Source organism: Ahaetulla prasina, chromosome 4 (genome assembly GCF_028640845.1).
Source record: "Ahaetulla prasina isolate Xishuangbanna chromosome 4, ASM2864084v1, whole genome shotgun sequence".
Taxonomy (NCBI): domain Eukaryota; kingdom Metazoa; phylum Chordata; class Lepidosauria; order Squamata; family Colubridae; genus Ahaetulla; species Ahaetulla prasina.
In genome coordinates this window covers 25,800,785-25,828,674 of record NC_080542.1, presented here as the reverse complement: position 1 = coordinate 25,828,674, position 27,890 = coordinate 25,800,785, and the positions used below count along the sequence as shown (strand labels likewise).

Below are 27,890 nucleotides of genomic sequence, written 5' to 3'. Positions count from 1 at the left end.
TGATTAAAACAAATGACTGCTGATGTTACAAGTAGTTCTCGACAACCATTCACTTAGTCACCGTTCAAATTACGATGACGCTAAAAAATGTAAATGTCTCACTTAACAACAGAAATATGTTGGGCTCAGTTGTGGTCGTAAGTCAAGGACTACCTGTATTATAATGAAGAACTGGTATGATGGCACAATGCTTAAGGTGCTGAGCCCACACCAAAGAGCCCTAGATTATATAGTAGTCCACTTTCAGTCATGGAAGCTCAGTGGATGATTTTGGGTCAGAATAACAGAGTTGGAAGGTACCTTGGAGGTCTTCAAGTACAAAAGCCTGTACCATTTCAGACAAATCTCTTCTTAAAAACCTCCAGTGTTGGAGAACCCACATCTTCTAAAGGCAAGTCGTTCCACTGATTAATTGTTCTAAATGTCAGGAAATTTCTCAGACATATCTCATAGAGTTCTTAGGGGAGAAAGCTAGCTAGGAACTCCCAAAATAAAGTACAATATAAATCAGTCAAATCAGTCATTATCATTCCACCTTTTTGGCAATCTTGCCAAAAAATCCAAAATACATTTTTTTTTAAAAAGAGAGATTAAATTGATATTTCTGGGATTCTTTCCAACAGGGCTCATGGTGATAAAGGCCCTATGAATGACATGTGAGAGAGTCAAGATGAAGCAGTTTTCAAAACAATCTTTGCCTGCCTAACTTCCTCCATTTCTCTTCCGTCCTGCATTGCAATTTTTCATTTGACTTGAGTGTTACGTAACAGATGAAAACAGAACTCAGAAATAGAGCTTCCCTTTTTAAAATAAAAACATCAATCATTCAAAAGCATTTTTGGTGTTTTCTAATTCTTTTTTTTTATTTTGTCACAACAATATACACAAGCATCAACATAAAATAACTACATATCATATAAGCATATATATGAGCAAAAGTATGCAATAACTATATTAATTTGATATAATGAAAGGAAACAATAGGACAGGAATGGTAGGCACTTTTGTGCTCTTATGCACGCCCCTTATAATTTAATTCCTTTAACCTTCCTCCTACTTTATTTCATAACTGACACCCAAGGTTATTCACTTTTACTGCTTAAGGGATAAAGCTGGGGTTTTGTTATGATTTATTCAAGGACATAACAGAGCAAGAAAAGGGGATAAAGTTTAGGATTTTGATGTTTGTAAGTGATCAAAATCCTTTTTATAGGGGATTTCAATTTTTTTTAAGTACAACCACCTTTTAAGGAAGGGTGCAGTTGTGATTATTTTCCCCCTTCTTTGAGAGACGAAGTTAAAAAAAACACAACCCACTTAGAATCATTTTAACAAAAAATAGCATTTTGTGGTTGTATTTAGTCCAGCAAGAGGTCAGTTCGCTTCCTTTTGATGTTTTTCAGTCTGCATTGATTTTAGGTAAGAATTGATGTGCAATGTTTTCCCATTTCCTCTTCAATGTGCCCTGTTTTTGGAAAGGCAATAAAATAGTAAGCAAACAATGCATAGCCAGATGACACACGGTGTTTGCTGGTGCCTCACCTACTGGCTATGTGCCAGAGCAGCTGTTGTTTGTTCTGCATATGGTTGGGCTGAAACAAACCCATGTGCTCCTTGAAGTGTATATATGCCAGCCATGTTATTGGCTGTGTTAAAGGGCGTGTTAGGAGGACCTGGGTGTGATTGGCTGTGCGCCCCCCTGCACTTGACTGTGTAGAAGAGTAGGAGCCAAGAAAGATGTGTCTGCAAGTAAACAAAACTAAGCAATTTACAATCTTTATGTACAAAATACCTTGTGTGTGCCCCTCAAAGGTACTTCCCAACTCCCAGCCACAGCCTCTTTTTTGTTTTTTCCTGTATCTGGGACATCATCCTCTTGGCCATTATCTGCTCCACTAAATTGCCTCTTTTTAATAGGAGGCAGGCTAGCTTTGATTTGATTTTGATTCTATTTTTGATTCTACTTTCAGACAAGGAGATTGTATTAAGCGGACGCAGGAAGCAAAACCGTATGTTTTTATCCAGAATGTGGGAGGAAGAATGGCTGGCCGTTTCATAACAAGGAAGCACTTGGCAGAAATATCTCATTAAGCCACTGCAGCATGCTGCTGTAGTGGTTAAGGTAGCAGGCTAGAATCCGGAAGATTGTGAGTTCTAATCCTGCCTTAGACACACAAAGCCAGCTGGGTGACCTTGAGCCAGTCCCCAGCGGCGAGTGCACTCCACCTGCAAAAATGCTGCCAGGAAAACTCCAGGATTTTGTCCAGGCAGAATACAGAATAATAAGAGTTGGAAAGGGACCTTCGAGGTCTTTTAGCCCACCCCCCTGCTCAAGGAGACCCTGCACCATTTTAGACAAATAGTTCAGATAAACGCAAGAAAGCAAGCAAGAGATGCGTCGCTCTGTACATGCTCAGCGGTGCTCTCTACTATAACAGAAGCCCGACCGCCAAAAGTTGCACCCCAGCCACGCAACCTCCCCACTTCAACTCAAAACAGCCTCCGGGATCGGCCAAACGAGGCGTCGCCAGAGGCGGGGCGGCGGGGGGCGGGGCGGGACCCTTTGGGGCCTGGTCTCCCGCAGGCCCCGCCCAGTCCCATTAAACCACAGCCTTAACAACAACAGCATGGCAGTTACCATGGGAGTCCCGGGGTGCTTACGGCAGGTAAGTTGGGGTACAGGAAACGGCGATGGGGGGATGGCCTCCATCCCTTTGGGATAAAAGGAGGGGGGGCGACGTTTCCGGTTCTGTTTATAAATAGCTCCGGACGGAAACATTGCTGATAGAAAATGCCCCCTCTCTTCCCAAATGCTCCCCCTGCGTTTTTTTTCTTTTTCCCTCCTTTCTCTCTGCTGTCCCCAAAGGGGCATTCCTCACGTCTTCCCAGCTGGGAGGTCGTTTTCTGCATCTCCGCCAGGAAACTCAAGTCTTGCCTCCCTCGATCCCCCAATTTTTGCCCTTCCGTGGATAGCCTCGGGCTAGGTTTGCCATCTCGCAAAACAACCCTCTGCTTTCTACCTTCCTCTTCTCTCTATGCCCCCTTGGCTGCTTTTCTCCCAAATGAGCTCTGCCCTCCTTGAGTCCACCAAAGCAAACGTCTCTCTCAGATGTGCTGATTCCCGCCCTGCAATTTCTCAAAGGCACCTTCAGGATTGACTGAATGATGGTGGGAACGAAATACCCCCTCCTTTGTCTCCCCACCAAGAAAAGTTTTATGGTCTTCGAAAGGAGATCTAGAACTTACACCTCTGAATATGTTGCTTCTTTGATGGGGAGAGACTGTCCCGGCTGGAATTGCCTGGATTACTTTGCCCTCTCCATAGATACTTCTGTCAAATGGATTTTTCATTTGTGATTTGACAGATGCTTTTGTTTCTTTTAAGTTGGTGGAATTTCCCCAACATCTTAAGATAGCAGTCCTTTCAATTACACTCATTTGAGCTCTTCAGCTCAAAATTCTTCCTGGATGAGGTTAGATTCCGCCCCCCCCCCCAATATTTTTACTCTTATCCTCTTAAATCATTTTGCAAAACAGTCTTAGTTTCTTACAAATAACTAAAGTGTATATTTGAGAATGGAAAAATACTTATTCCCTTCTGGGTTTTTTTCCTGGTTTCTCTTCCTGTTTAACATTAAGGAAATTTTTCTCTGGATCTGGGTAAAAGGTTCTGAATAAAAAAAAACCATTCTTCTTCAAGTTATGTTTCTTATGCTAACATTAAAGAAATTTACACCCTCCTGTGGTTTTGATAATAGAGTTACAACACTTGAGTTTTTGGGGAAATAATTCTTTATTCATTTTTTAGAATATATAACAACGTGATCTACAGAAAAAGATGATTTGCAGTACAGCACAATTCTGAGGGATTTCTAAAGCTGAACTCTCTTCTAAAAAGTCTTAAACTCACAAAGAAAAAAATAGATAAGAACATAATTTTTCTTTATGCATTTTCAAAGAAAGCACTTTTCATCTCTAAACATACTCTTGTACCTTCTTTCAATGCATGTTTCTAGACTGGATGGGCCAAATAATAGTTCTTAGGCTGAACTGAGACATATCTCTTCTCAAAGTAAACTGCTAATCTGTAAAGATGCCGTTTAGAGAATGGTACTTTTCTGATTTATTGAAGATAGATTTGGCCATGGGGCATCCTCCTCACCGTAACACCCAGAACTCCAATTTTCACATTAAAACTTGTGGCAAATGCAATAGTACCATTTTCAGAAAGTACGGGTAAACCCAAAGCCTTTGCTCATGCAGTCTGGAATTCTGAGAGCTTCAATCCCAACTTTGTTGCAAGGTGTTGGGGAAGACTTGTTTAAGGGACATACATCAGAGCCATAGCATGTGGAGAAATTTTGAAGTCAACCTGATACTGTGTCTGCCAGATGTTTGTGTTACAATTCCTGTAACTCCTGAGGTGCTACCATAAATTGACTAGTAATTCTCTTCCCAATGCTGTTGCATTGTTGTAAACTTCAGATCTGTTGTCTCAGGTTCTCCCTTGATGGCTGTAATCTTTCAGCTGCATGCATCATGCTTTTTAAAATATAAGCTACTCATATTTGGAACATCATGTTCCGTTTATTTATTTATTTATTTATTTATTTAGTTTCCTCACCTTTGACTTTTTGACATTCAGCTTAGGAGAACTGAAACTTCCTGAGGAATAAAGGTGATTCGGGGAGGTGGCATGATCAGGTTTCTGTCTACTGAAAGAAAGCGAGGAGAATCAATGTGTTATTACTTGCCAGGAATGTAAAGAAGGCCAAAATTTTGAAAGACCAAGAATCAGGCTAGTCCTTATTACTGAAGTTGCTTGTGTGTCTCTCTGTTAGGATCAGGAAATCTCCTTTCCTAAGTATCACATCACTAAACCCAGTTCTTTGTAGTTTGCATGCAGGAGTATGCATATTCTTTTAACAAGGAATCTCAATCCTGTGGAGAGAAACTCAGGTTAATTTACATGAGATGGGGGAAAAGAAGTAATTCACAGGATTGTCTCCAAACCTGGGGGACTGCACAAAATACCCAGACAATCTTCTCCATTGTTACTGGTTTTTGCAAACTTACATAATTGCCTTGGGCGGTGGATTACACTGACTAGAAGATCTTCCTTCCAGCCCTATGGATTCTATGATCTTTATCAATTTCCTACAATGTCTCTTAATGCTAATTTGAGCATTGGAGGGAGGGGGGAGAGATGCTTGATTGCACTACTTGCATTCCTTAGTAATGTAAGTCATAAAGAAAATCCCACCAACTACTATCGGGTTCAAATTTTTAGTTATAAATAAGTCCTAAAAGTTAGTTTTCCAAAAGGAATATTTGGAATTCTGGATTTATAAGAAATAATATCTGCAATTGGATCTTGGCACAGTCTATGGGGCGTTCTGGGTATTGATTCTAGCACCTTGAATAAATGACTCATTGGTACCTATCTCTGGTTGGTAAAGTTTAGAGTAACAATACTAAAGTCAATCCCTTAAACCTACATAATGGTCAAATCTTACTTTACTGTTAAAGGAAGCATTAGCTGCTGGCTACGACTTTTGAGAATTGAAAGACAACGGAAGGGAAAGCAGAACAGAACAGTTTTCCCATAATGCTCAGTTTGGTTAAGCTTTGTTAGAAAAAAATTGAAAGGAAAAATAGAGAAGAAGGAATCTGGCCAAGAAGATTGACATATGCAAGAACCATTTGTAGCTGTACTGTATTGGTTCTGAGCAACTCCTTCATCTGGATTTGTAGATTTTGCCCCAAGAGATGGGTAGTGAGGTGTCTGGTTTCCTGAAAGACATTAAGCACACTCTCTTGAGGCTGTTAATCTCCTGTTTGCTTTCTAATCCCTTTAATTAGAGGCTGACAGGATACACCCGGGATAGCATTTCACTGGGCTGTAGAAATGATTTGCCCCCTGCCACATGGCTATGGCAGCTGCCTGTACAGTCCTTCCTGGGGATTTGCTTTCTCTGCTTTCCCTTCCCCTGAAGAATTTTGAATTTGCCTGGGAGCTCAAATTAATTAACCTCCTGAATTTTAACTGATTTTTTTTATTTTTACTTGTAAATTGTAATTTGTTCCTACCTCTGTTTTTAATTTGTATTTTATTTATAGTTTTTAATGGTTTTCTTACGATGTTGTAGATGTTGCCAGGGGCACTTAGGTGAGATGGGTGGTGTAGAAATTTAATAAATGCACTCTTTAACTCTTCTGTAGCTTAAAGCAGAGCACGCTTTGAAGGAGAGGTTAGATAACTGGTGAGGCAGCTACTGCTGTAAATCTAAAAGGATTGCAAGACTATTTTACAGAGAGCAAATTGAAACCGATGCCTAGTAATGGGAAGCTGAGATAGGATTTCAGTTCAGGCTCCTTAGACTCAAAACTTCCATACTGGGGCTCTCTGCCTCTACTTGCATGCTCATGTTCTCTTCTTGACATTGACAGTGTGTTGCCATTGTTAATGCTTCTTCTGTTTTTCTTAGAAGGGTGGAGGCAGAGCCTTTCTAATTCACTGCAAATCCATCTGGTGTACTTCTAAACTGAGCCTTTGCTTTAGGCAAGGGGAAATGTCATTGCTCGCTGGCTGTGATCCCAGATACCAATTTGGGAGGGAAGAAACTGGTTTAGTCAGTCCTTCTGTTCCTGTCACTGATTTTCCCAAGGGCAGGAAATTCTACAGGTAAATTAGGTTTGCTGTTCAAGTAAAACGTTTTAGGGTAAAATGTGAGATTTTGAATCTTAAAATTAATCACAACTTTCTAGTCCTTGTGCTTAGAGAAAGAGACAGACAGACAAAGACAGTGGGAGGGAAGGAGGGAGGCAGATAGATAGATAGATAGATAGATAGATAGATAGATAGATAGATAGATAGATAGATAGATAGATACAGAGAGAGACACACAGAGAGAGATATATAGATAGATAGAGACAGAGAAAGACAGAGAGAGAGAGAGATAGACAGAGAGAGAGAGAGAGAGTGAGAGAGAAAGACAGAGATAGAGACAGAGAAAGACAGAGATAGATAGATAGATAGATAGATAGATAGATAGATAAAGACAGATAGAGACAGAGAAAGACAGAGAGAGAGAGAAAGATAGAGATAGATAGATAGATAGATAGATAGATAGATATAGATAGATAGAGAAAGAGAGAGAAAGACAGACAGACATTCAGATAGATAGATAGATAGATAGATAGATAGATAGATAGATAGAGACAGAGAAAGACAGAGAGAGAGATTGATAACTATCTGTCTATCTAGAGATAGACAGAGATAGGGAGGGAGGGATGGAGGGAGAGGGGGGAAGGAAGGGAGAGAGAGAGAAAAAAACTTTGAACAAGGTTGTAATAACTATTTGCCTTATCACCTGCAGGGAGTTAACTTTTCTCCAGGCTACTCAAACGTTCTTAAAGCCGGAAGAAAGTGGTTGTTTAAAGCTATTAAAGCAGATGGAATGTAGATTATGGTATATTTTTATGCAGGGAAGACTTGTCACTGTGGTTGGGCTTTTGCTGCCCTCTACTGTTAAATGAGTTTTTTGCATGCTTTCAAATGCCATTGGTTGGCAAAATCTTTTATCTGCATGTTATTTTTTAAAAAATAGTATTAAATTTATATGTCTTCTATCTCACTATCCAAAGGGGATCTTTTGAGAGTACTCATCCTTTGGAAGTTCAGGATGTTGTGTTGCAACATTTTTAAAAAAAGCTTTACAACCTCTCATTTCAATGGAGAAATGCTTTCCATTCATTGTTGGATATCTGTTGGCACAATGTACTTAAAACTCTTATTGCTTGCAATTACAAGTAGTCCTCGACTTATGACCACCATTGAGCCCAACATTTCCGTTATTAAATGAGATACTTGTTAAGTGAGTTTTCCTCTCTTTTACGACCTTTCTTGCCACAACTGTTAAGTGAATCACTGCAGTTGAGAAGACAATAGCCTGGCTGTTAAATGAATCTGACTTTCCTTGTCAGAAGGTTGCAGAAGGTCATGATCACATGATCTTGGGACACAGCAACAATCATAAATATGAACCAGTTGCCAAACATCTGAATTTTGATCCTATGATCATGGGGATGCTGCAAAGGTCGTAACTGTGAAAAACCGGTCGTAAGTCACATTTTTCAGTCCTCTTGTAACTTTGAATGATCACTAAACAAACTGTTGCAAGTCGAGGAGTACTGTACATTGGCCACTAGGAGGCGCATAACAGAGGTGGTATCCAGCAGTTTCTGACCAGTTCTGGAGAACCGGTAGCGGAAATTTTGAATAGTTTGGAGACCTGGTAAATACCACCTTGGCTGTCCCCGCCCCCATCTATTCTCTGCCTCCCAAGTCCCAGCTGATTGGGAGGAAATGGGGATTTTGCATCATCCTTCCCTTGCCATGCCCACCAAGCCAAACCCACCAAGCCATGTCATGCCCACCAAGCCATGCCCACAGAACCTGTAGTAAAAAAATTTGGTTTTTTTTAAAGTGCACACTACTTTCATTCTTATTAGGTGTCACCCATAAAAAGAAACACAGAGCCTCCTGGTGGCCAATGTAACTGAAAATATCGCATAGGATATATAATAATAATAATAATAATATAATAATAATAATATTTTAATTTGTATACCACCCTTCTCCCGAAGGACTCAGGGCGGTGAACAACCAAGTAAAATACAACCACAGTCAAATACAATATTAAAAATAGCCCTTAAAAAACTTATTCAATTTGTTGAAAAATTTAAAATACAAATTACACCCATAAAATTACATAAATTTAAAACCCAATTAAATAAATTAAAATTTTAAAATCAAGCCAGTCCAGCCATACGAAATAAATAGGTTTTAAGTTCGCGGCGAAAGGTCCTAAGGTCAGGCAATTGTCGGAGTACAGGGGGAAGCTCGTCCCACAGGGTAGGAGCCCCCACAGAGAAGGCCCTCCCCCTGGGGGCCGCCAGTCGACATTGTTTGGCTGACGGCACCCTAAGGAGTCCCTCTCTATGGGAACGCACTGGGCGCTGGGAGATAGAAGACGGCAGTAGACGGTCCCGTAAGTAACCCGGTCCTAAGCCATGGAGCGCTTTGAAGGTGGTAACCCATACCTTGAAGCGCACCCGGAAGACAACAGGTAGCCAGTGCAGTCTGCGCAGGATCGGTGTTACGTGGGAGCTCCGACCCGCTCCCTCAATAACCCGCGCAGCCGCATTCTGGACTAGCTGAAGTCTCCGAGTGCTCTTCAAGGGGAGCCCCATGTAGAGAGCATTGCAATAGTCCAAGCGAGAAGTAACGAGAGCACGAGTACACTGCAGTAAAAGTAGAGAATTATATGAATATAAAATTATAGAACTACAACTTCACTTAAAAAATAAGGGTTTCCATGTTCTTCTCTTCCACCTGATTTCAAACCACAACCTGTCATAGAAAACTCAGGGATTTAAATACTTGGGACATACCAGGGAATGTCCCATGCCATCTCCAGGTTGAAAAGGCTTAGGCAAAAAAGCAAGGAGAAACTCTCTTTACCAACCAATTTTCCACCACTTCATTTTTGCAATCTTTTAAAAAATCCCAGGGTTGAACTTCAGCCCTGAAGGTTGTCACTCCAGCTTTGTAATTCTTCTGGCAGGCATTCAAAACTGCAGGCCAACCTAATCTCAATAGAAGACTGGACTTTACTCACCAAGGTGGGAGATTAGAGTTCAAATCCCTGCTTTTCAAAGTAACTGAATAGATAAACTTGGGTCAGCTGCTTTCAGCTTATCCGTCATAATCAATCACCAACAGAACTTGCTTTCAGAAATTGGTGGGTGCCTTGTCACTGGAGACTTTTTAGAAGAGACTGGACAGCCACTTGTCTGGAATGGTATATAGGGTCTCCTGCTTGAGTAGGGGGAAGTTGGACTAGAGGACCTCCAAGGTCCCTTCCAATTCTATCATTCTGTTAACTGCATTCAGTCAAAATCCAGGTTAGCTTTAATATATTTTTTGTTTAGCAGTTTAACTGAGGCATTGTGGTACTCTTTGGTTGAGTGTCACATACCACCCTCAGCTGTCATGTGAACTGTTTTGACATTATCTTCGCATGCTTTGTCCACACGGCTATTATGATCTCTAAATCATGGCTTGTCATTTACAGCATCGTGTGATGTGTGAACTCAGCGAGTTGTGGCTTGTTAACTGTTGTTAAAGCATAACTTAGTGTAAGTCAGTGTTTCTCAACCTTGGCCACTTGAAGATGTGTGAATTCAACTCCCAGAATTCCCCAGCAAGAAAGGAGTTCCCAAAGTGGCAAGACTGACGGGAATTCTGGGAGTTGAAGTCTACACATCTTCAAGTGGCCACGGTTGAGAAACAGAGGTGCAAGGTTTGAATCCTACCTTTGGAACTCAGGAGGTGAGGGAAGGAAATCATCTCCCTTTACTTTAAAGTTTATTTTAAACCTTGAATACATTCTACTCCAATGAAATAATCTCTAGATGAACTAGAACAATTTCTCCCAGAATTTCCAACCAGTTTAGCCATTTTTGGGAACTCCTATAATCTCTAATTACTGTTAAGTAATCCTAATTAATCCTAATTACTGTTAGGAATTCACTGCAGCATTTTTTTACTTGCACTCTTTTTTTAAATTTTCTCTGCATAAGCACTGAACCCCTCTTTGCTTTCTCACTTTCTAACAAATTGTACAACTCCCAGTCGAGGCAGGACAGGACAGATGGGAAGAGAAAAGGTAATGATTTTCCTTCCCAGATTCATGCAGACTTACCTTGTTTTCATTTTCCTTGTTTTCATCACCAGCGAGAGCTGCAGTTTTATTTTTCCGAAGTGAATGTTCTAGTCATGGCAGCCTCTTCCTTCTGATGTAGTTTGCATCCAGGCTGTTGCCAGTTGTGATTCAACAGGGTCGAAGTTCAGTCCAGATTGAAAGGGGGGGAGGGGGGAATCTGCTCCAGCCTCTGATTGGCAGAAACTCATCTCTGCAGAAATATGTTTTTCATGCCTGCCTTGCCGATTGCCCCCTTTGTGCATGGGCCTTGCCAGTGAAAACTGGCAAAGGCTATTTTTCCAAAAACTCTGCCTCTGGTTACCATCTCAGCCCAGGCAGGACAAATAATACAGAACTCCCCTTCCCACAACACAACCGGAATGGGATGTCACCCACCGCTTTCCCATCATCCCCCTTCTGTTTATCTTTGTGGATTACATATTAACTGAAGTTGTTTGCTTAAGAATGTTGGGTCTTTTGTTTATATCAGTGCAGAGATTTTAGCTGACCAAGTCATCCTGCAGGAAGGTAATTGTGTCACTGAGACTCTTGGTACTGAATTTTTATATTGTTACCCTCCTGATGCCTTGCTGGGGAGAATATAGAAAATTAGGTAATAGTCAAAATGCTGTCTAAGATTTTTGCAAATGTCTTATGCCAGAGGTGGGGAACCTGTAGCCTTCCAGATGTAGTTGTAATCTATCCCCTTGCTCCTTTCATCATCCTGGATGAAACATCTGCGAATGAGAGGACCAGTTTGGTCTAGTGGTTAAGGCAGCAGGCTAGAAACCAGGAGACTGTGAGTTCTAGTCACAGAATCATAAAATCATAGGGCTGGATGGGACCTTGGAGTTCTTCTAGTCCAACACCCTGCCCAAGGGAGGAGATATTATTGTGTCTTGCACAAATGGCTGTCCAATCTTTTCTTGAAGACCTCCAGGGATTGAGCATCCACAACTCCGGGAGGTAAACTGTTCCCTTGATTAATTGTTCTTCCTCTCAGGGAATTTCTCCTTAGTTTCAGATTGGATCTTCTACCCATTGCTTCTTGTTCTTCTGCCTGGTACTTTTGAGGATACACCAACTTCCTCTTCCCTGTGACAGCCCCTTCTGGATTAGAAGACAGCTATCATGTTGCCCCTAATCCTTCTCTTTGATAGGCTGGACATACCTAATTCCCTTAATCATTCCTCATAGTCTCCAGATCCATTTTGACCTTGTTGCTCTTCTCTGCATACACTCAAAGGTCTCAGAATCTTTTTTGTATCATGGTGATCAGCACTGGACACAGTATTCCAGGTGTGACCTCACTAGTGCAGTACATAGCGATACAATCATATCTCCTAATCTTGAGGCTATCCCTCTGTTGATGCAGCCTAACACTGCATTGGCTTTTTTGCCATATGCAGCACACTGCTGGGTCATCCTTAAGTGATAGTCCACTAGGACACCAAGATTCCTTTCACAGGCATAGTTGTTGAGCCAGGTTCCGTTTATTCTATATCTGACTGTTTGTTTTTTCCTGCCAAAATGCCAGCCGTGCAAAAAAGGCCCCAAAGCTCCTAAATTCAGGTGTAACTCACTTAATAGCCGTCTTGTTTAGCAACAGAAATTCTGGTCCCAGTTTTGGTTGTTAAGTCAAGGATTGCCTGTATTGTAACTGTGGGAAAGTTCAAGCTGAAAATCAACTCTGCAGGAGGCATCTAAGAACCTGTGGCACAGCTCAGAGTCAGATCAGGGACTTCTGAATTTGTGGCATTTGTTGCACTAGCACAGCATTGGCCGTGCAATTCTGAGACTTGAAATCCATGCGTTATGAGCCATGCACTAACCTCCCCGAAGCCAAGAGTTTGATCCTGACCGGCTCATGGTTGACTCAGCCTTCCATCCTTCTGAGGTCAATAAAATGAGGACACAGATTGTTGGGGGCAATATGTTGACATTTGTAAAGCACTCTGGAGTGGTATATAAGTCTAAGAGTTTATATGCTCCAAAGGTGCTTTTTCAATAGGCAACTGGACTTTTTATGGCTTTTCTGTGAAGATGTTTCACTTCTCATCGAAGAAGGTTCTTCAGCTGAAGAGCGAAACATCTTCAAAGAAAAACTAGAAAGTCCAGTTGCCTCTTGAAAAAGCACCTTTGGGACAATCATGACCTGGATGACTGAGAATCTCCATAGACATATAGCTATTTTAAAGGTGCTAAGTTTGAAAAACATGGGCCTAGCAGATCTGGGTCTCTCCGCATGTACGTTATCCTTACCTCCTTCCTCCCTAGGAATGCCTGGAGATGCTTTTCCTTGGTGACAATTAAAGAAAGCTCTTAGAGGTTTCCCTTGTGAAGTTGGAAGCTCCATTGAGCTCACTGCAAGTAAACCTGGTTTGGTGAGGTTGATCTGAACATGGGAGATTTCTGCACCAGACCAATGGCCTGTTGACTACTAAATTAGTACACCAGCAAAATGTTGTGGACATAGTATACTTACTGTAGAAAGACACTCAAGTTTGAAGTCCAGGAAGAGAAAAATAGGTTATCAAGAGTTATATTTGAAATTGTAGAAAGTAAGTGGGGCCAGTGCTTTGAAGGTTTTTGTTTGTTTGTATGCTTTTAAGCCATGATTTGAGTGTTTTAGGATCTATACCAGGGGTGTTAAGCTGAAGGCCTGGGGGCCAGATATGGCCCGTGGAATGCTTAGATATGGCCTGTGGGGACGCCCTGGAAACAGCAAAGGACCGGCCCGCAGTGCCTCTGCCAGAGAAAATGGAGCTTCACTGGCAGAGGGTTGCAGGAGGCTATCGTAGCCAAAAATGGAGCTCGGAAGCCCGTTTTTGCTAGCAGAGCACTCGGGCCACTACAGGTGCCCCTGACACAGGTAATGTCGAGCTGGGCATGCCCACTCTGTTCCCCCAAGGTCAAACACAACCTTGATGTGGCCCTCAATGAAATCGAGTTTGACATCCCTGATCTTATACTATGGTTTTCACATATTTCCTGCCTCAAAATGGCAGAACCACACCTTGTCAGTTTTCAGCAGTCTTTGTCAGTGAAGGCTCTAACAGTTGCAAAAAAGAGGAATAGGACTACATGTAATTGCCCATAATTTAGTTGAACTTTTTAATTAATCACAAGCCATAAAGAAGTTGAAGCTTAAAAATAAAACCCAGATCTTTCGTATCCATGGTGAGAATCAATGAAAACCAAATGAAGCAATTTTTTTTTCTTGTCTGCCTATTGGCATTTTCCTCTAGCAGCTCTCTGAAACCAATCACCGTCTTTTGAAATTAGAACTGGGCGCACAAATGCTTTTTCGTGGGTTGGAAAACAGCATTAATGATTAGCCATTTTGTTAAATGTTCTGGCTTAATTTAGCCAGTGGACCATCTGCTCACTGTGCCCATCCTGACTATGTTTCTTCTCCAGAGATACTGGGGACAAAAGTCTTTCCCAGACAACTGTTTGAAATGATTTTAACCAGAAGGAGATTTCAGTCGGAGGGTCACTTGCATGCAACAAAGCATGTGCTTAGTTTTTACGATGGTTCTTTCCCTAAAATGGGGAAAGCTCCAGGGTAATTGACAAACAAACCAAGAAGTACACCTGCACATCTGCTTTAGAGATTTTTTAGGCACAGCTGCTTAAGTCATGCAATTTAGAAAAGGATATTTGCAGGACCGCTTCCCTATTCCGCGGGCAAATATTCATTCAGATTCTTTTGTTTTTTTCTCCCCCTATTTTCTTCTAGGTTTTGAGAGGAAAAGCTGGAGATTTTCTATTTCTTGCTCCTCAGAGATTTTTCAGTACTACGTTCAAGGTGAGAAAATTTCACACCATCACATCACATCCCAATGACAGGAATCTGTTCCATATTGGGGAGAGGTGGGTAGAATATAAACCCACATGTTTGAGGTAACTTTCAATTTTTAATTTGACATTGAGGGGGGGGGGAAGTCGAGTCAGTGACCCTGCATTTCTTCCAGGCCTCCGATCTCCAGATTGAACTGAACAAACATCTAAAGCCCAAACCAGATTCTAGCAAGCTGGTCTTTGGGAAAAATTTCACGGACCATATGTTAACTGTGGAGTGGAGCAAAGAAAATGGCTGGGGAAAACCACACATCAAACCTTTCCAGAATCTCTCTCTGCACCCAGCCTCTTCAGCCCTGCATTACTCAGTGGAGGTAATGGTTTCCATTCTAAAGAGTTACAGATATATACACCCTCCATTCTTCTTCTGCTTTGCTGGAAAGGGTTCTAATGTCAGGGCTTGATGTATGATAGACATCAGGGAGATGATGAAAAGTGGATAGAGCTTAGGTGAGTGATAGATGAGGAAAGTCACAGGGTCAAAGGAAGAATTGGGAATACGACAGATTAGAGATGGTCCTTATATCTAGGCTATGGGTTATCAAACCATAGTTGGTTTTGATTATACATGCAATATACCAGGCCTATCAAACTAGTGGGCCATGGACCGGATACAGCCCGCACAGGCCACACACACCCGGCTCTGCAAAGGCAAAAAACATCCAGATACATCGTGATAATCCCTGATATGTCACAATACCACAGTGTGATCAGGTTTGATACCCCTTCACTATACTGGGGACTTGGTGTAGGAAATCAGAAATCCAGGCAGTTCAAATGAATATAAGTTGGTTGTATGCTAATGCTCTCTACAAGAATCTGAACTACTATCAAAGCGAATTAGCGTTAGATAAAAGTCAACGGAATTCAAGGTGTAGGCTTAGTTCTCTTGTGGACATACCAAAGGGACTCAAGATGGATGACATGAGCTCTCTTGAGCTCAGCCTGGTTATCTCCTCTAGGATTATGATTTATAAACTACAAAAGCTGGATTCACACAATTCAGCAAGCTTAGCTTCATGTGTTCAACCAATCACAGAGAGAAATATTGAAAGGAATTTTTTGAAAAGGGGGAGAATTAAAATGGATTAGATTAATCTTCCCTAATCTGGGTACAGGAGATTGACATCTCTGTATTCCTGCCCATCTGGAATCTACGAAATTGGGAAAAAGATAGATTATATTGTTCGGTTAGGTTGTTATTCTTCATGAGATAACTCAGAATAAAGATTCAAGTCCCAGAAATCTTTGTTGATTAATGGATCTAATGAGTCATACCATTATTGGAATTCAGGAAGAAGATATGTATCTTTGTCACATATTAATTTTGGATTACACTTCTGTTTAACAGGAAAAATCTCACTGCACTTCATAAATCAATAGGAGTAAAATCTTTGGAGATGAAGCTTAATGACTTCATGGACATATCCGTTTAGTTTTCTGGGCTGCTGTCTGTTCTCAGCATCCACAAAAGATTGAAAACTGAGATCTAGGCTACAGTGGGCTTGGCTAATTTGAGATTCAGTTTTATGGGGGGAAATAATTGTAGAGTGATCTGGGAATGTTAAGCCAAGTATTTAACATTGGGGGTGAAGGAAACCTGACAGAAGACAATGGGCAAATGACTATGTTGGGGCTGGGAATTGGTTTTTCTTTTCCTGGGAGATCAAAGAGGCACAGCGGAATGTTTGTATGGTCAAAGAGAGTTCTGGGATGTCAGTGGAAATTCTCAAATCATCCACATCATGGTTGTTCCAAAGGTCTGTGATCTGCCAAAATAGGTTGTAGGGGAAATGTTAATTGCCCGTCTTTGCATCAAGCCATAATAATAAGGTCATATGAACAAAGCCATTGTGTTTCATTAACCTGCTAAAGTTTAAGCCCAGGTCATGTATCAGCAGATGATCTAATTCACTCTACTTTTTCTATCTCCCCTTCCTCCTCTCCTTATCTAGCTTTTTGAAGGAATGAAAGCTTTCCGGGGTTCGGATCAGTGCATCCGGCTTTTTCGCCCCATGCTCAACATGAATCGCATGTTACAATCCTCTCGTCGAGCTTGCTTGCCTGTGAGTATGTGGAGCACCCTCTTGTTCTCTCTCTTGCCCTAAATCCAGGATCAGCTACCTCTTAAGCTATGACCTTTTTCCTGAAGGCCATCTATGGAACCCTGAAGCTGAAAGATTTCAGCCTGAGTTCAATAAAAGGAAGTAGCTAGGGACAAAAAATACTTGGACAACCTCCCAATATATTTCAAGAAAGACTGGGTGAAGCCTCTCCCTACAATCTTGGAGAGGGAAGCAATTGAAATAGGCCCCAATTTAGTGATCTCCTGTTATTTGGCTTCTGACATCATAATTTCCACCCAGGTAATTGGTATATGAATATGGAGAAGTGGCATGTGTATGAAATGTATTTTAATCAAGGTGACTCCATCATTTGCTTAGTAGGAGGCAACTTCCAATGCTTTTAACATCTCTTAGTATGCAATAGGGGCGAATATCTGTAGCTCAGGTGTAAGGATGAGGGTGGAGGTTCCTTCTCGGAGCTTGTGGACTGGTTTCCAAACATTTTGTTACCAGGCTAGGTAACATCTTCAGCAGATCCCCTACACTCTGCTGAAGATGTTACCTAGCCTGGGAACGAAACATTCAGAAAACAACCCACAAGCTCCGAGAACGAACCTTCACCCTCATCTCTTAATATTTTCTGTGAACGGGGATATCCCAACAGGTGATGAGAGGAATGACTCTTGGATTCAGAGCAGGCAATATGAAGTGGAAGGAAAAATAGTTTCTTGTAGCATCCTACAGGAGAGAGTGAAAAACATTGTCCTGCTACTTACTATCATATGTGGTGGACCTGTACTAAAGCAAGAAAATATTGGGAGAAAATAGGTAGCTGGCTGGAAAAGATAATTAAACAGAATATAGATTTGAAACCAAAAGTATATTTGTTGGGCATAATGCCTGGAGGGTTTTGATAAAGGGACCACATATTTAGTGCTACATATACTGATAACAGCAAGGATTATATTTGTCAAATACTGGAAAAATGAGAACACCCCGCTAGATGAGGATGTAATTCGAAAAATTTTAGACTGTGTTGAAATGGACAGACTAACTTTAAAAATAAAAGATAAAGACACAGAATATTATGTGAACATGGAACAGATATTATGAGTGGTTAGAGACAAGAGGAGGAAATTAGAGGAAGAAAGACCATGAATGTGTGTATTAATAATAGAGATGGTTTATAGCTACAATCAGTATAATTAACAAAAATGTAAATAAGCCAATATAAAAAGAAACTTAGTCAACATTATTTGGCTATATTATTGCTATTGTTATTAGTACATGTACTATATTGTACGTGTTTCCTTCAGAATCAGATGCTTCTGAATGGAAGCTGTGGAGAGATATCAGCAGAAGGCACGGAAGGCTACCAGGTCTTGCTTCTGGGTTTCCCAGATGTGTCTCCCTGATTCCATTGGGGAAGGGATGCTAGATGGGGCTTTGTTCTATCTAGCTGACTCTTTCAAGGTGCCCAACACTGTCCTTTATTCTCTGTGCAAGGACAAACAGCAGGAGCATCATTTTCTCGTCTTCTTGCAGGCTTTTGATCAGTCTGAATTGCTTGAATGCATCCAGCAGCTGATCCGGGTGGACCAAGATTGGGTCCCACACTCCAGCACGGCCAGTCTTTACATCCGTCCCATCTTGATTGGCACCGAGGTGGGTATGAATGTATTTTAGAAGTTTTAGGCAGAAAATGTCTAGGGATTTCCATAATCTAACCCTAACAGTTATTTAAACGGGGTTGCCATTTCTAAATGTTGTCCCTCCTTGTTTATGTTCCTTCTGATTTCCAAAATCTGATCCCTTTTCATCAAAGCAAGGTGATAGATAGAAACAATACCATCAGGCTTGCGTTTTCATTTCCTATTTTTCACTTTTGTTCTTGTTTAACTCATTAATCTCAGTACCAAATGAACCCTTTATATGGATTTTAATCGTGTACTCCATTCACCCATCAAATAGGCTGGGTAAGCCAAAGAAGCTAGTTATACTTAAACTAACCAAGATTAGCATGTATAAATACATGCCCTATGTTTTTACAGATAGTTCCTGATGTACGGCCGGTCACTTTGTGACCTTTTGAAATTATGATGGACCTATCAGAGGGCTATTTATGACCCAGTTTCAAAGTTCTGATGGTTGCCACCCTCCCTCCCCCCCCAGCCATGTAACTGACCAAACTTTGTGCATTTAGCAACTGGGCTGCATTCGCATCCATCTGCAGCATCTGGCAGTCACATGACCATGTTTTATGGTGATTTTGCCCCAAACTAGCGTTCGTTTCTAGTTTTCAGCAAAACTGCACCCCTAGTGAACCATTGGTTCATTAAATGACCACGGCATTCACTTAACGACTGTGGTGGCTGTTTTATGCTTGCAATAGCCGCTTAGGGACTGCCACAAAAAAATAGGTGTAAAATTGTATTGGTCACATGATCAACCCATTTTGATAGACCATTATGACTTATGACTATGTTGGGCAAGCTCTATCTCAGTAGTAAGTCAATCCAATTAGGTGTACAGTGGAAATATAAGAAATAGTGTTAAAAACATTGAATCTCCTTTTTGTCCAGCTCAGTTTCTGGAGATGCTGAAATCAGCTTCACACAATATTCTTGGCCAGAGCATGGAAGTAGTTTGGCAATACAATTTTCCACATCGTTTTGCAACTTCTCCCTCGGGCCAGTGGATAACTGGTGGTCTAACTCTCCATCACTGAGTAGGCCCCGCTTTGCTTAACTCCTCAGCTGACAAAATTGGCCAGTTGCTGCCTTGATAAATCTGTCAATGGAGATTCTCAGCCATCCATGTCTGGAAGCTGAGTCATGGACTTCTTTTCTTTTTGGTTTGAAATATTTTAGCTGCTTATCCAGGTAGCTTCTTCAGTCTGAGGAAGTCGGTTAGGTGGGCCATTTCAAACCAAAAAGAAAAGCGGTCCAGCTGCCATGACTCAGCTTCCAGACTTTATAGATCTGCTGATTCTAATCATGTTTGCTGATCAGCCTCTTATGTGGCATTCTCCCCTTCTGCCCTCTGCAGCCTTCCTTGGGGGTCGCCATTTCCAATCACGCACTGCTCTTTGTGATCTTGGGCCCTGTGGGTCCTTATTTTACTACCGGAAGCTTCAATCCCGTTTCCCTCCTGGCTGATCCCCAATTTGTCCGTGCCTGGATAGGTGGCGTTGGCAATTGCAAAGTAGGAGGGTAAGTCTAGGGCTTCTGTTTTAACCTAAGTGAGTAAATGAAACTGGACAGTTTTAAGTCAGACTTTCCTAACCTGGACATTTTCCAGATGGGCAAACTTCACCGCCTAACATTCTTGGCAATGACTGGGGAATTCCGTGTCTTGAAGTCCACAGTTCTGGAAGGCGTAAAGGTAGAGCAAGGCTACTTTAGTTCAATTTGTTTTGTACAGATGGGACATTTTCCTTAAGACAAGAATTGGACTTTTTTGAATTTCATTTAAGCCCTTGAGGATTGCAGGAATTTTGATAAGGTGACACTGGAGAGGTTGGGGGCGTCAAAATGGAGGGCATCCTACTCAAAATACAGTCTTTTCCCTAACCCTAGCAGAAGCATAAAGGTTTTTTTTCCCCCAAGGGGAAAATTTTCACCCCTGAAAATTGCCAATTTGCCAACATATTTAAATTTTATAGAGCAACAAAGATGATTAGTGGACTGGAGGCTAAAACATATAAAGAATGGCTGCTGGAATTAGGTAATCTAGTTTAATGAAAAGAAGGACTAGGGGAGACATGATAGCAGTGTTCCAATATCTCAGGGGTTGCCACAAAGAAGAGGGAGTCAAGCTATTCTCCAAAGTACCTGAAGGCAGGACAAGAAGCAATGGATGGAAACTATTCAAGGAGGGAAGGAACCTAGAACTAAGGAGAAATTTCCTGACAGTTAGAACAATTAATTAGTGGAACAACTTGCCTCTGGAAATTGTGAATGTTCCAACACTGGAAATCTTTAAGAAGAGATTGGACAACCATTGGTCTAAAACAGTATAGGGTTTCCTGCGCAGGAGGTTGGACTAGAAGACCTCCAAGATCCCTTCCAACTCAGTTATTCTGTTATAGGGTCTTGGGTAACACTGAAAAAAAGTGAGGATTGCCACAGACAGGCTATAGATGTTCCACCCATTTTAATGCTTAAACAGTGGTCCATTTTTCAAAATGCACAGGAATAGAGTAACCACAACCAGGTCTTGACTGGAGGAAAGGTTTTGGGAAGAAAAAGAGTTTGGGAATGCTCAACTAGGTATTTAGAGAAGCCTTTTTGGCTGCCTCTTTCCAACAAGGCAGAGGCCCTTGGTTTAACTGGAGATACTTTGATCCTCCATCTGTTGTCCCTTTCCTCTTTCCCTTTTAATCTTTCAGACTGGCTTTGCATCCATTTTGATCAACGGATAAATGCCTTTGTATCTGATCAGAGTCTTGTCCTGCTCTTATGTCACCCCTTAGCAACTATGGCCCTACCATATATGTGCAAAGAGAGGCTGCCAAACTGGGTTGCCAGCAGGTTTTGTGGCTGTATGGAGATGACCACCAAATCACTGAAGTTGGGACCATGAATATTTTCTTGTTTTGGAAGGACCAAGAGGGAGGTAAGGATTTTTATCTCTGGGCGGTGGTGGATTCATTGTTTTGGGTTATGATGGTCCTGTGGTAAGGCTGAGTCAGTGTATTGATTAAACATTAATTCCTGATTCCTAAAATAAATTACCATTAGAGAAATTCCTTCACTTACCCAAAAAAACTTATCTTAGTTTTTCAACCAAAATTGTTCAATCTTTTTTCCTCATCTCCTGGATATATTTATTGGGGGTCGTACATAGGCATCTGTTCCTAACTATCAGTTAGTTCTCAACTTACAACCACAATTGAGCCTGGAATTATAATTGTAATTCGTTGTGGTCATTAAGTGGGTCACCATGTGACTGGACCCAACTTTATAATATAGCAGTTTGTTAACTGAATGCTGTGGTCATTAAGTGAATCCATTATATCCAATGGATGTTTTTTGCCAGGAACCAGAAGTAAATGCTGGAAACACGCAAAAAATGTTGAAAATTGTGGTTGTATGACTGCAGGACATTGTAAATGTCTACAAAAATGAGCCAGTTGCCAAGTGTGCAAAATGTGATCATGTGACTGGAGAGGTGGTATTGTGGTCATTGTCACTTTGAAATTGGGCCGTAAGTACCTTTTGGGAGGGGTCCATCCTGATTTTGAATAATAGTCTCATAGTAACTTAGTCATAAGCTGAGCATTCCCTGTGCAATGATGAAATGGTTGTCACCAAAATGTTGGAACATGCCTCCCCCCCATCCTTTCATATTTGCATTGTGCTACTGCATGCAAGGGCAAAATTTGTGTCATGATGTGTATTTTTCGTTTGCCACTTTCCTGCAGACACCCATCATTGCAGGAAGGTGGAGAAGGAGGAGAAGGCAACATTAGTGAATCTTTAAAAATATTTTAGCATCCAAGCCATGCATTCTCTGGATTTGTGGGTTTTAAAACTTATTAAATTAATACTGTACTCAGTTCAAGTATTTACTCAAAATGACAAATGGCTTAATTTTCTTGTGCCATAGAGAAAAGGGTGTCACTTCTTAACATGATACAAGTAGTACCCAGAGGCAGCAGGAAAAATATGTTTGGGTTTTTCCTTTAGTCCTGTAGTTGATCCTTGACTTATAGCCATTTGAAATTACAACGGTACTGGAAAAGTGACTTATAACAGGAGCCCACCCCTGCAACCACTGCAGGCCATGTGATCAGAATTCAGGTGCTTTGCAACCGGCATGTACTTACAACTGTTGCAGTGTCTTGGAATCCTGTGATCACCATTTGTGATCTTCCCAGCCAGCTTTCAACAAGCAAAGTCAATGGGAGAAGCCGGGTTTACTTAACGACCACATGATTCACTTAATGATGTGGTAATTCGCTTAATAGTCATGGCCAAAAAGATCATAAAATCTGGCGTGACTCACTTAATAACTGCCTTGCTTAGCAATGGAAATTCTGACCACAATTGTGATAGTAAGTCGAGGAGTGCTTATATTTTGTTTCCGAGATGCAAATTTATGCAGATTAAAAACTGATTATCAAGAAAAATTAATTAATTTAATTTAATTTAAATTAAATTAATTAAATTAATGGCCACATTAATTAGTTAAGATTCCTTAATCTTTGGTGCTTGCTTGCTTGCTTGCTTGCTGGCTGGCTGGCTGGCTGGCTCGCTCTATCTATCTATCTATCTATCTATCTATCTATCTATCTATCTATCTATCTATCTATCTATTCGTCATCTCTCACTCCATCCATTCATCTATCCATCTCTATCCTTGTTCTGAAATTTTAGATAATTTAAAAAGAAAATGAAAATGTAAGTGTTGCTGTATTACACGTTCCAAAAATTAAATCTCTTGAAAGTCTGACAGAATGTACATTAAATATTATCCCATTGTCATTTATGAAAATAATACATGTATATTTTTGGTTGCTCTTCTCTGATTAAACATAGTTAGTGGTTGGATCCAGAGTTATGTGCAGAATTGACAATTGAAACCAGTGGAACTTATCCACGGCAACTTTGTGCCATTCGGATTTATAAATAAACTCTGTATAGGACTAAGTTCCCATGCAATTCAGCTTTCTAAAGGTGACAGGCATGATTTTAATTATAATTACATTCCATCCCCTCAGTCAATTCCAGCTTTTGGGGTTTTGGAAATATTTTAGTGCTATGACATGCAGCCATCCCTGGAAATGTGTAACTATGATGTCCACTTTTCAGATATGGAGCTGGTCACCCCTCCACTTAATGGAATCATTTTACCTGGTGTGATACGACAAAGCCTCCTGGATTTGGCCCGCAAATGGGTGAGTGTGCAGCAGTGTGGGATAGCCCTTCCCCTGCTGAGGAGGTTGCACGTCCCTTATTGAAACTGCTGCTTCCCCAGCCCCCCCCCCTTTTGTAACATTCCTTTTTTAGTATTCATTCTTGCACTCAAGAATTAATTGAGAGAACAGCAGTGAGAACAATTTGCTGGATAAAAATAAGACTGTTGATGTCAAATCCTGAGTTAAGGAGAGAGTCACATTCTACATTTCGGTGGGGTGACTTAGGACCATAGAAACGAGCAATATGGTAAAGGGAATAAAGCTGGGATTTTCCCATTTTTCCAAGGTGGCCAAAGGATGGGATGTGAAGATGTCAGGAGGTGGGAGGAGAGGTCAAACAAGTCATAATAGCGGTTGCAACTGTACAACTGAAGCACCTTCACTTTTAGCATACAAAGAAAGATTGATTGCAGATTTGCAGAAGCTTCTTCACTCTGTTGTGCAGGGGTCTCCAACCTTGACAACTTTAAGACTTGTGGACGTCAACTCCCAGAGCAAACTCCCAGGACGTCAACTCCCAGAGCAAAACTGGCTGAGGAGCTTTGGGAGTTGACGTCCACAAGTCTTAAAGTTGTCAAGGTTGGAGATCCCTGTTCCAATGGGATGGGGTTTTTTCCCTGATCTTTTTGTGCTATTGAATAACAATAACTATTACATTGATTGTTGATTTTACAGGATAATTTTCAAATGTTTTTGACATGGTAGGAAGGCTATACTACGAACGTTTAACCTTCTTGCTGCCCAAATTGGCAGTGGTGGGATGAGGACACTCCAGGGGCCACTGGTCCCTAGTCTTCCTAGATTGGCAGTGATCCCCAAAATTTTAGGTAGAATGGCTTGACTCTGAGATGTTTTGCATGCAATGCCTGTGCAGTGTAACCAAGAACTGGTTCTGAAATAGATGGATTGGACTCAAAATTCAGTTACAAGATCAAATCTGGGTTGGTCACTGGGACCACTCTTCCAAGATTTCGGACTCATGCTGGAGCCCATCCTGAGGGAACTTCTCTCTACTGGGATATGTGGGCTGTTCTGCGAGTCGTATTTACGTGGTGCCTTAAATAGTTGATTTGTGTGTTGATGGCTGGCAGTTGGCTGCTGTTTCCTTCCAAAAGCTGATCCTGGTGACCGACCCAGATTCAATCTTGCAACATTATCCTGGGACACATATTTGCCTTCATTCAAAATTAGATCTTTCTGCATTTTAAAAAATGGCTGACAGCAGGATTTAAACGTGTTTGTCTCTCTTTCTACCCAGGGGGAATTCAAGGTTTCAGAAAGAACAATCACCATGTCTGACCTGATTAAAGGCTTGGAGGAGAAAAGGGTGAAGGAGATATTTGGCTCGGGCACAGCCTGTGTGGTATGTCCCGTGGACAGAATCCTCTATCAGGGCAAGGTGAGAATCATGAGACATTCCCATACTGGTTTCCCTACATCTATTTTGTTCCTCTCGATACAAACTGGCTTTCTGTCTCTCTTGGCACAGAATTATCATATCCCCACAATGGAAAATGGACCTGAGATTGCAAAACGGTTTCTGAAGGAGTTGACAGATATTCAGGTAAAATTCTCAGCGGGAGACAGAAAACAGATCTGACAGGTTGTGTTTGCTTGGTTTTTCATGTTTCCAGTTTTAAATTCATTCTGTCCTTTTTCTGCAATGATTTGCATTTGAAAAAGTACCTATTTTAGCATTTTGTTGCATTTCAGCCTTGGCAAGGCAAAAGGGGCCTAATTTTCCTCATATCCTCTGTCAAAAATAAAACATTTCCATGCTGATTCTTGGAATGCTGAATGGGCTATTCCAGAGACACTATCTCTGGCTTTGCTCATTGTGGCCTCTTAGGGCAGAAAAAGAAAGTATATAGAAATGGCGCCATCTTGCTGAAATTGAGGGGCTCAGAAAATAAGCAGGATTAGCAAGCATAGAGATTAAAGAACACCAGCAATTCCCTGTCCTGGATGTTAGATTCTTCAAGTGTACCATAACTTGACATCTGATTGGGACAATCCTGGGGATGTACTTTACAAAATTGAAGTAATCTGTTTTTTCTGTCCAAGCAGTGTGGTGTTGTGAATAAAATATTTGACTAGGAGTGGAAAGACCCAGGTTTCAGTTCATTCTCCGCCACAAAGGTCACTGTGAGACTTCGAGCTAGTCAACCCCTCTCATCCCAAATATCCTCACAGGGTGGTTGTTATTGGGAAAAATAGATCTTATAATCTGTACTAAGATATAAGTACATACCAAATCAAAACACTAAAATAGGGTCCCCAGGCTAGGTTAGGCTACCCATCCCAATATACAGATTCACAAACAGAAAACTCACATTAAAATTACTAAGCTCACATTAAAATTACTAAGTTACTTTGATACACAGTTCTAGATTAGTGTTCATTTTTAGGCCCCGCTTCAAAATGAAAGCAGAATTTTGCTTATCGCGCCTTTCCCTGATTGGTCACAAGAGGGCAGAATAGCTTTGTGATGGAATGTTTGTGTTGGTGCCTTTGTATCAGTGTTGACACCTGAGGAAGACTGCCTGGGCAGGTCCCTGCGGTTTTCTTCGCAAGATTTCAGAAATAGCTTGCCATCACCTCCTTTGCAGGGGTGAGAGAGATTGACTGGCCCAAGATCACCCAGCTCGCTTCATGTCTAAAGTGGCACTAGAATTCACCATCTCCTGGATTTTAGCCTGATGCCTTAACAGTTACACCAAACTAATAACCTGCCATAATGAGCATCTGAAACATGGGTCACGTGACTGTGAGGGGAATTCTGGCCATTGAAAGTTTGGAACCAGGTCATAAATACATGCCAGCATCTTTGCAGGAGTTCATCATACTTTGAACAATCACTGAGCAACCCTGTCGAGGACTACTTGTATGGGATAGTACTTAATTTTCTCCCTCCCACATTTCTAGGAATTTGTTCAAGATACTCTGGAAGTAAATTAACACCTCCTAGTAGTTCAATTTTATGAGTGGCCGAAACATACTCCTTTAAAAATAAGAAATAAAAAAGTGGGGTGAAGATTAATTATGTCAAGAACAGTAACCAAAGTTCTTGAAAAAAAAAATCTGGTCTGCACTGAAAAAGTGACATCATCTCCCCTTCTCCACATCATTGCTTGTAATTAGTGCATGTGTATGGTGGGGAAGGGAATTCAGATTAGCTCTGCTTCTGCTTAATATTTTGAGAGGCTACAACCACAAACTCTGACTGTATTTTTTTTTTTTTTTGGTCTTTCACAGTACGGACGCATCCCAAGTGACTGGGCCCAGGCAGTTTGCTGAAGACTATGGGATTTGACTTTTCCTGCTCTTGTTCAGCTTCACTCTCTTCACCACAGCTGTATTTATGACATGGTTCTAAAGCTTTTCCAATTTTGCCTTCCGTTTTGTCAGCAGTTTGACTGACCCTCTGCCTGGTTTGGGAGAACTACAGTTTCCCTGATATAAACCCAGGCCCTTTAAGGCTGCGAAGCACTCCACATCAGGAAGGTCTGCCCTGATCCAGGACTCAGAAGAATACCAGATCAACCTCTTTGCGATGGAAACAAAGCTTTGAACTTCAAGTGGCTTGCTCTACTTCTCTCTCTCCACTCCAAAACTCGGCTGCTTTTTGCTTTTAAGTGCAATATTGAGAGAGAGAATGGGAGAAAAAGAAGGAATGTGGGGTGTACGCAAAGCTCTAATACTTCATGTGCATGATTGCCAATTTTTTTAAAAAAAAATAGTCGCTTGAATTCATGTAGAAGCACATGTAAAAAAATGTGTAATCTAAATCATATTGCTCTTATAAAAGTTTTATCATTTTGGTATCTTTATGAATGGGGCCAAAATTTAAAATTTTGGCTCCTATATCTTAAACTGAACATTTCCAGAAATGTTTCGTGTGGATGACTCTTCACTTTTAAAGTTAAATCTGTTGGATAAATAAAAGAAGCCTTAGATCTTCAGAATTAACGTGGAGCTATAATTTGCAGCCATGGTTGGCTTGTTAAGGCGGAAAATGATTCAAAAGTGATGTGACAATGAGAAGGATGGCATATAAATTTAATAAATAAACAAAATTAAACTGCATCTTTGAGAAGGCTCCTGCCACCCATTTCTGACATTCTTGTTCTGTGTAGGAAGCAATGTCTATTCTAATGTTTTCAACCTTGGCAATTTTAAGAAGCGTGGACTTGCAATTCCCTGAGTTCCCCAGTTAGGTGATTATAGAACTCTGGGAGCTGAAGTTGACACATCTTAAAAGTTGCTAAG

The 27,890-nt window shown here is 41.1% G+C and overlaps 1 protein-coding gene and 1 long non-coding RNA gene across 4 annotated transcripts; one reads left to right on the top strand and one right to left on the bottom strand.

Moving 5' to 3' along the window:
- Window positions 1-638: 638 nt before the first annotated feature.
- Window positions 639-10,911, bottom strand: LOC131198308 (uncharacterized). Of its 2 annotated transcripts, XR_009155047.1 has the most exons (4): window positions 10,770-10,911; window positions 5,701-5,793; window positions 4,625-4,715; window positions 639-1,465 (listed from the first exon to the last, which is right to left on the bottom strand). It is a non-coding gene; the product is annotated as an uncharacterized LOC131198308 (long non-coding RNA). The 2 variants fall into 2 exon arrangements; XR_009155048.1 differs by lacking the exon at window positions 5,701-5,793.
- Window positions 2,577-27,724, top strand: BCAT2 (branched chain amino acid transaminase 2). Of its 2 annotated transcripts, none has more exons than XM_058182795.1 (11): window positions 2,577-2,666; window positions 14,512-14,580; window positions 14,747-14,947; window positions 16,589-16,699; window positions 18,245-18,364; window positions 19,748-19,911; window positions 21,174-21,316; window positions 23,515-23,600; window positions 24,880-25,020; window positions 25,111-25,185; window positions 26,877-27,724. In XM_058182795.1, exons 1-11 carry the CDS (start codon window positions 2,628-2,630, stop codon window positions 26,916-26,918), a joined length of 1,191 nt encoding a protein of 396 aa, XP_058038778.1. In that variant the 5' UTR covers window positions 2,577-2,627; the 3' UTR covers window positions 26,919-27,724. The 2 variants fall into 2 exon arrangements, with proteins under 2 accessions (XP_058038778.1, XP_058038779.1); XM_058182796.1 differs by having other exon boundaries at window positions 14,512-14,645; window positions 26,877-27,723.
- Window positions 27,725-27,890: the final 166 nt, after the last annotated feature.

Coding starts and splice junctions, on each gene's coding strand:
- BCAT2 (XM_058182795.1), top strand. CDS start 2,628: ATGGCAGTTACCATGGGAGTCCCGGGGTGCTTACGGCAG. Junction 14,948..16,588: donor CCCTGCATTACTCAGTGGAG/GTAATGGTTTCC, acceptor CTCCTTATCTAG/CTTTTTGAAGGAATGAAAGC. Junction 25,021..25,110: donor GAATCCTCTATCAGGGCAAG/GTGAGAATCATG, acceptor CTCTTGGCACAG/AATTATCATATCCCCACAAT.